The sequence below is a fragment of the Xyrauchen texanus genome, chromosome 30 (genome assembly GCF_025860055.1).
Source record: "Xyrauchen texanus isolate HMW12.3.18 chromosome 30, RBS_HiC_50CHRs, whole genome shotgun sequence".
Classification (NCBI taxonomy): Eukaryota; Metazoa; Chordata; class Actinopteri; order Cypriniformes; family Catostomidae; genus Xyrauchen; species Xyrauchen texanus.
In genome coordinates this window covers 30,166,509-30,175,678 of record NC_068305.1, presented here as the reverse complement: position 1 = coordinate 30,175,678, position 9,170 = coordinate 30,166,509, and the positions used below count along the sequence as shown (strand labels likewise).

The 9,170-nt window shown below is 36.2% G+C and overlaps 1 protein-coding gene across 2 annotated transcripts; it reads right to left on the bottom strand.

Moving 5' to 3' along the window:
- Positions 1 to 2,517: 2,517 nt before the first annotated feature.
- ntmt2 (N-terminal Xaa-Pro-Lys N-methyltransferase) lies at positions 2,518 to 8,599 on the bottom strand. Of its 2 annotated transcripts, XM_052099069.1 has the most exons (5): positions 8,449 to 8,599; positions 8,134 to 8,321; positions 5,623 to 5,795; positions 4,002 to 4,254; positions 2,518 to 3,100 (listed from the first exon to the last, which is right to left on the bottom strand). In XM_052099069.1, exons 2-5 carry the CDS (start codon positions 8,306 to 8,308, stop codon positions 2,844 to 2,846), a joined length of 858 nt encoding a protein of 285 aa, XP_051955029.1. In that variant the 5' UTR covers positions 8,309 to 8,321; positions 8,449 to 8,599; the 3' UTR covers positions 2,518 to 2,843. The 2 variants fall into 2 exon arrangements, with proteins under 2 accessions (XP_051955029.1, XP_051955028.1); XM_052099068.1 differs by having other exon boundaries at positions 8,134 to 8,599.
- Positions 8,600 to 9,170: the final 571 nt, after the last annotated feature.

Genomic DNA, 9,170 nt, shown 5'->3' with positions numbered 1-9,170 from the left:
GGCCTAGTTGTGGCAGATCTAGCACATGTGTGACTAGTCAGGCTGGTAGCTGAGGCTGCAATAATGAGGAAAACAGGCACTGAATCTAAAGGCTAAGACATACACAACTGTGTTTAGGGTGTTTGTGCCAGTGTGGTCACATTTTATCCCCCACACTGTAAAAGACCAATCCACTCACAAGGACAAATGTCTAACCTCAGCAACTATTGAACCACATCAGGCCAGGCTATACAGGGTCACATGACCATTGATGGGGCAGCCGTGGTTTGTGGCTTGCATTTTAAGGTGACTGTGAGTGACCATAACTGTATTGTCAGAAGTGCCAGTCTCACCACATGGAGGATGAAACAGACCAAATTTTGAACATTTATGTCACTACCACTCTGATAGAAATGAGCGGGGTAAAGATGTAAGGAACCACCCAAAAGGCCAAAATAATGTTACCAGGAGGGTCCCCCATTGTTTAATCTTTTTTCAAATGTTTGCAGTGTCTTATTAATAACATCTTAGCAAAGGTGACCAATTTCAATTTGACCAATTATAGTCTATTACTGAACCTAACATCTTACTCTTGTCTTACAACTAATTAAAATATAAAAATGACACATTTTTGTAAATCCTGTATATCAAATTATTTTGTGAATTCTTACCGTAATTTGTCTTGGTTTGGAATGTTTGTAGATGAAACTAATTTCATCAGCACTAGGTGGTCGGGGGGAGTGCATAACTGAATAGACTACTGAATATAAAGCCTATTAAATGTTGCTGTAACTGAGCTTTGGCCTTTTAGCTGACATGTAGAATGAGGTTAAGAGCCTGAATCAGACAACACACTGTGAATGCTTTTGGTTATAACTCCATCACTCTAGTGGCAGAGGCGACCTCCAACTTATCATCACAGTCCTTCAAGATTTTTTACAGGGAACATTTTGAGATTCAAATCTAATTTTGTACATTTGTTATTTCCCTGAAGCTAAATCATAATATGACAATTGGTTTTACATTTCAAAACCCAAAATACCTTTTTTCTTTGTATCAGGCCTGTAGTTATTAGATTTTGGGTGCAAAGTCTAGTTGTGAAAAGAATCAAGTCTTATAACATTTTATTAAATTAGACCACAAAGGCATAAATAGGCATTTAATCTTATTAAATGCAATAAAAATGCTAATTATTAAATAACACTAAACTTTAATTCAGCTGACCGCTGCCAGCTCTAAGCCCAAAGTCTTTTGTCTGTAATTACCTGAGTCAGTGCAACACTCTCAGATGTCTGTCAATGTTGTGTTTGACTCTCTGTACATGGAGCTTGGCCTGATTCAGCCCTAATATGACCAAATCTATTAATGCTATTTCTGGTAATACATACCATTAGCTGCAGACTGCCTATGAGGGAAGTGAGAAAGATTAGACTTGATAGCAGAAACTGCCAGGTACGCTAACTGATTCTAAATAGTCGAACAGACATTTGGAAACAATTTACACAGATTTATGAGAGAAACTCGACTGCAGCCTGAGAGTGTTTTGAACATTGACGTATTTCCAAAATCCCATGAGTGAAAGGAATTTGCTTGGTAGAGAACCAGCATAGATCACTCAAAATATAACACAGCTGAACCTTAAACACATTGCGTGCAGTGAGTGTTTTCAGGTTGTTTTTTTTTTTCTTGACAAATTATCTATTCATGAGGAAAAAGACCTGCTTTAATTTTTACACTGCAACACTCAAGACATCTATGTGAGGTGTGCACACTGAATCATTGAGGTGACTTGGTGATGCTCTTTATGCAGACACAATCTGACAGGGTTGGACAGAGGCCAATGCAGATACAAAAGAGCAGTTTGACAAAACCAAGGGTAATTTCCTTTCTACAAAGACACCACCTGAGAGCCATTTTCCTAAACAGTGTGGGTTTTCATGGTTTTTGGAACACAGTGAAGTTTTGAACTTGTTGACATTATTCTAGGGTTTAATTACCTTTAATTTCTTTAAATATGTGAACAGAAGATCAGCTCTCAGTGACACCAAAAATATAGTGGAACACTGCAGAAATGCATGGCAAAATATCTGTCAGAAATTTGCCAACAAATGCAAATCATTGCAAACAAAGTAAGGTCTGCTGGTGTTATCAGTACATATTTTACATTACAATCATTAGTCATTAAACAGATGCTTTTATCCAAAGCGACTTACAAATGTTGAACATTTCAAGCTAATTTTCGCACTGCCAAGTTCCAATAGTAGCTAGAGTAGTACAGATTTTTGTTTTATTACAGAATTCATGAATTCTAATATGACTTTTAATACTATTATTTTTTTTCCAGAATATTTGGCCGATTTCCCCATTCCCCTGAAAATTATAGGGCAATAAGACTTACACATTCTTTCAAAGCATTTGAGAAAAGTTCATTTCATTTGTGTGGTTCATTTCTTTATTTTGTGATTTATTGTTGTATTTAAAGAACAAGTCACTGATAATTTTTTTATTTATTATTAAGAATGATAAAAATATGTACTGTACAAAAAGAAAAACAATGGCACTAACATATATTACACTTAATTCTGTCTGTTACAGACAGACACAAAACATTACTTTCTTATATAAAAAAAATACCTATGAAGTTTCGCATTGTGTTACTAAATGTACAAAATTCTAAATACACTGAAAAGGGCAATACAATTATGTACATCTGTCTTCATTTTAGTGTTCCATTTCAATAACATAAAATATTATTGAATATACACAAGTGCATGTATAACGCATACTGAACAAAGCGTGTCTCTCCTTCCAAAACCTTCTAAACATAATTCTGAATCACCACTTTTGTTTAAGCAGTCTGAGGGTCAGTGCATGGCAATCATCCATACAGGCACAATGGCCTCAGGAAAGCCTTCCTGTTTCTCCACGTCCAGTATGGTGAGACCTGCTTTCTCAATGATGCTCTTCATGATGTCCAGGTGGCGGATGATGCTGCTGTCAATGGGGTCCAGCTTGCAGCCCTGCCGTGCCATGTTATCCTTCATAATGATCACGCCATTGGGCCTCAGGCTCTGCTTTGCACGCATTAAAAACTCCATCAGGTCCTTATCAGTAAGGTGACCTGAAGTAATACAAATTAATCATGAATTATGGAATACTGGAAAAATAATGAGTCTGTAATCCTTTGATTTTCATTGTCTACAGTTACTTTAGCAGATACAGTTAAAAGTCAACTTGAAATGCTGTTTGCCCATTTTATTTCCATAACGTGACGTATTGCCAAGTGAAACAGGATATTCAATGAGAAACACTTGAATTTATCCACTGGTAATAGACAAAATAATAAAAGTGGTTTCTTTATCACTGGGGGTTTTTGAACACCATGCATTGATAAACCATCCAAAAAGACCAGAAATGTGTATCAAGAAAGTAAATAGGGTCCATATAGATTTCATGTTGACTATTTAACGTTTTGTCCCAACAACAGTAATTGTAGGGACAGTTGCACTTGAAGCAGTCGCTGACTTCTGTAGCTGAAGGAGGTGACCACAAGGCAACAATTTCCAGATACACTACTTGTTGACTTATGATCCACTTTGATTTGGTCTAAAAAAAATCTGTCATCACCACCAATCCACGTGTTTACTTTAAGCCTATGTATGGGTTTAAACAGTTACATAGATAGATCTGTTACCAGTGTCAAATTCACAGATAGGCTGCAGTTAGGGAGATGAAACCAAATACTGCCACAAAAGAACCTGACCTGCACACAGCTGCTCTAATTTCAGCAAATGGGAAAAGATAGCCTTGGATTTCTTAAATAAGCAAAAGTAGGCAGGCAAAAAATACTGTTATACTAAAGGACTAAATTAAGGCAACATATTACTGCAAAATATATGAGATTTGACAACACGTAAATGGGTAGCTGATGGTCTTGATTTTGATTTAAAACAATGCTCATGGAAAAGTAAAGATTCAACTATTAGCCAAATATACATGCAAATAATACATGTGTCACTCACAGGCAATCCACTGCATCCAGATGACATCATATCTTTCTGGAGGTGGGATGAATTCCTGCAAATTGTAAAGATAGTAGGCCTCCACCCGGTCTGCATAATCTCCAAGGTAACACTCATGAGCATGGAGGATAAACTCTTCCATCATGTCAAGCATCTCCATGGATTCAAACACAGGAAACAGGACTCCTTTAGACACTCTCCCAATTCCACAGCCACAGTCTAATGCACGCTTTGTGGTGGCCTTCCCTGGACCCTTCAAATAACATTCACACATATAGAGAAACATTTAATTAAAGCATTAAATACAGTTTAAGTAAATCCAATCAATAAACATCCCATTTATGTAATTAAATGAATGCTTAAAAAAATAGATGCAGGCTATTTGTTGGCTATTTATGTTGGCTATTAGATGGCTTGTTGTCACATTTTTTTTACTCCATGAATACGTCAATTTCTGTTTACCTTACAATCAAAAATGTTATGGACATTTCCACCATTATTGCCCAGAACAAATGTGCAGTTCCTTGAACACATGTTGACCATCAACCAAATGTAAACAGAAAAATGTATGAATGTTCTGAATGTATAATGGTGTTTTATTGTGTTTAGCTATAGCAAAAATATGATGTTGACCTTTTATTGTGTTATTCTAATAATTATTAGAATTAGATTTATTCTAAATGAATACAGTGTTTGAAACCAGCATACAAAGCTACTGCTAGGGAACATCGCAGAGTTGTGAAATAACATTTTGACTCAAAACCTTATACTGTAGTTACAGACAAGGGCGTTCCCAGGAAATTACTTTTGGATGGGCCTCAACAAAAATGGATGGGCAAAGTTTTCAGCAGCAAATTCCCCCCCAAAATGTTTTTCTTTAACAGCAAAGAAGCGGTTCATTCAAACAGTTCTTTCATACTTCTAGAAATCAGAATTTATGCATTTTTAAAACTATATTTTATATATATATTTGAAGTAAAAAAAATATCTTTAATATTCTGGATGGGCCAGGGTCCAACCCTTGGCTACACCACTAGTTAGAGATATATAGCCATTGTGGCAACTTTCCTGTGTGACAACTAGCCCGATCACCCCTATTGTTTTTATTCTCTATTATAAGCAAGAAATTAACAAACAAGAAAGCAGTTAACATATTATCTTTGAAATGCATTTTGCACATCCCGATAGATCAAGACCTGATTCAGAGTCAAAAGGCTTCACCAGACCAGCTGAACCCTATTTATGTAATTAATGCTATGTGAATTTGAATGTGTTAATTAAAGAAATTATAGAGGCATGCATAACGCATGGCAGTTCTGTTTTACTGTGTGTAAAAGTCTTGGTACCTAGACTATCTAAATGTGGACACACAAAATAATTGCTATGTATGAATATGAATATGATCTACTATTAGACCAGCTGATGTAATTTGTACTGTTCACAGATCCAAGAATCCGGTTTAAATCGGACCCAACGGAAGTCTAATGTTAAAATATAGCTCTGCATTTGTAAGCACGTGATTAACGTATCAATTACTGGTTATTAGACATTACATACATTAACTTGTATGTATGTAGAAGAATGTGCATTCTGTAAGATAAAGAAAGGTAAAATTTCATACAACAAACTTCTTTAGGAACTGCCTTGAGCCCTCGAGATCAACCTCAGAAATCTCCACGAAATCTCCCATCATGCCCTCCTCTGATGCCGGAACATCCTTATAGAAGTTCTGTGCCCTGTAGTAAAACTGCTTCTCCCCTTTAATGTACTCACAAGTCACGGCATAGAGTTTCACTGTAGGGCAAGAAATGTAAAGGCAAAGTTACTTCTTCTATTCCAGCTTAATATGCAGCAGAGACAGCTATAAGTAAGCCATTCCTATGTTAATTCACAAAAAGTGTAAACTACTCTATGTGGCGGTAACTCATTGCTCTGTTTAAATTAGTATTCCAACTAGATATCACAATATTGCTTCAACCGTATTAGTTTGAGCCGGTACTGTCTGTTTGCAACTCAACATGCAATATTCTCATTCTATCACTCTAATGTCACAATATTAATTTCAGCTGGAACATCTGTACAATTTATGTTGGCCCCTCGAATGACTTGTTGCTCAAAGGACAGACTCCTAATTGTGTTTAAACAGAGAGGACTTGGAAAGTTCGAGCATCAGATCAGCAGATGATTAGCAGGGAGACCTTGCTGAAGTACTCGGTGAGAGGACTGGCAATGAGATTGAATTGTGATACTGAAATTGTGAGCTTGGTTTGTAATATGAATCTCAAGTTTAGTAGTCCAAAGACGGACAGAAATAGTAACACTGGGCAGGACTTAACTTTGAAACCAGAGTTATTGCTTGTGAGTACTTTTTATTTTGTAATTGTGCTCTATATTCTGTAGCTTAAAGGTGCATCTTGTAATTTTGTAATCTATGTAGAGATTCATAACCACTCACAATAAAATTAAGACTCCAGTCATATCAGTAACCTTATAAAAGCTGTTTTATTATACATGGAGAGAGTCCACACGTTAGAATCACATAACCAGCCAAATTCTACTCACTCAATCTCAGTAACCATCCTGTTATTTAACACATTCACTCACTGATTAAAGTAATCATGGCTGACGGTGAATACTGAATGTCTACAACAGCATCTGAAATTGAAAACTATTTATTTTAAATGATGCTGCATCCAAGCCACTAGGTGTCAGTGTAAGTCCAAGATGACACAAAGACAAACGCTACTGACTGCACCTTTAACACTCACTCACCTGCTTTGTCTTTATTTGTCTTTTTCTGTATTTATAACAACAGTCTAAAAAAAAGCCATTAATGTACATTTTTGTCTAGCCCTCACAAAACGTTATTTTGAGTCAGTTTAATTTAAAAAGTATTAATGATTGATGATCAGTTTGACCTAATGTCTGATGTGAAAAATCTAATGTGTGACGTGTCCAATTATGTCCAAATAGACATATTTGTGTTTGAAATTATGTTTATTTTCACCTCATACATTGAATAACCCATTGTTTCTTGTTATGTCATTTATCATATCATCAAATAGGCTTAGCCTATATCTAATAACTTCAAAGAGACATTTCTGAACCTGTTACAATATACATGGATATTATACTGTAAGTTTATAGCACACCAAATTTATCAGTAACAATAAAATGAGTGTTGCTGTGTCTGTTGAAAGAAATCTTTCCTCTTAAGCCAACATCATTACTTAATAAACAGATTGGATTAATTACTAGCACAGTTTAAACTGCCTGCCAGTGAATTTTCTAGTAACGTCATTTTATATCTCGTTAACAGTGAGGACCAGTCAAAAAACACAAACTTTCACTGAAACACAACAAAACTACTTCTGAGCTCTAATTCATTTACAAATTATTTATTTGATTTGATTTAGAGTATATTTTATAATATTCTTGGTAGAACATTGTATAGTTTGTAAAGTTTTTCAATGTTTTTACAGTTACCTTGAAATCAGATATTATTGCTGATAATAAGCTAGCAAAGAAAAGTCAAACTTGCTATTTTATTTTTGTCTATTACCTATTCAGTGGATTGTAAAGTATTCACTGCACTGTTATGCAATTATATAGAAAATAGTCACATGAGTCTGTACATTGGATACTGGAGTCTTCCGTATGTACCCTGTACAGTGCATATATTGGTTCTTACTACTGCAATTGTGTACCTATTGGTCGGATCTTGAGGTTTAGACATAGTTCTTCCCCTGTACTTGCTACCTGCTCAGATAATTAAATGTGCAAATGTAGTTTAGAAGCAGCTTGGAATGGAATAATGGAATATTCCTTTAAGAAAATTAATTGCACAGTGAATTGGGATTGGTGCATTTCCATAAATTCAAAAGTAAAGGATTTACAAATTATGTTGATTGAGCTTAACTTGTATTGAACCTGGAATATTCCTTTAAGTTAAGACAACCATAATACTTGTAAAAGAAATATAAAATAGGGTTTTCTTAACTTAAAGGGATAGTTCACCAAAAAATCATTTTGTCAGTATTTTGAAACTGTTGCATCTGGCAGCAGTAAATTTCAGAGAGTCACTTCTGCACACAAGCTTCACCTCACTATGACACCCTCACCCACTCCTTACCCAGATGAGTCTGCTCGAGGAGATGCAGGTAGCTAGCGAAGAACTCCTTTCTTAAGGTGTTATGCAAGTGGAAAGACATACTGTGCTTGCACATCTCATCGTCTGTCTTTGCCCAGCGGTCTCTGAAGGCTTGGTGCGTCCCACTAAACTCCATAATGGGTGTGGATTCAGACATTCTGAAACTATCTCTGCAAAGAATTTTGAACAAACTGAAACAAGCGTGTGACTGTGATAACGTTTTGCTTTAGGTGCCTCTGAAATGGCACACTGCTACTGCATCTGTTTGGAGACCTCTGGCAGAGGGATGTAACTGACCAGCTGAATGTTCCTTTCTCAGGCGGGTGCTGAAAACTATCACAGCTGATCAGATCACCTGCTTTAGGCCTGGGGTGAAGGAATGAGAGAGGGAAGGGTAAGACTGCCCCAGAAGAGGGGTGTTGCCTTCTCTGTTCCAGAAGAAGCTCCAAGTAACACAGACATACAGAATTGCATATAAGTCTTCATCCCAGCACATGGACCAGGGGGCCAGGCACTCATCCACGTGTAGTGACATGCAGCTTATGAAGTGGCTATTCTTAGCACTGCTTGCTCATGAGAGAGAGAGAGAGAGAGAGAGAGGGGTATTTTGGTTTATCTCAAGTCAGTGACAGTGTAGGTGTAAGTGATGGTTCGGTCAATTAGAACTATTAGAACTGCACAGAATTCTGAAATAAATTGTTTTAACAAGATAATCTGAAATAAACTAAAGGTGAAATCATCTAAATAAATCAGCTGCCACAAATTAAGAGAAAAATGAAGAGAACATGTATATATACAGAAACTGTGTTAGCATTCCAAACATTAAAACGCTGTTGAAATAGATAGGCCTACAGTAAAAGCTATGTTTGTTATGATGGGTTATCTGTAATCTGTAATCTAGATGTTGGCTTGATATGATTAGCTAGTTAGACTATGCTAATTTTAACAAGACTTATGGTGCACTAGAAGCACATTTACGTTTTACGTTTGTAGTTTAAGACATAGTTTGTAAGACAAAT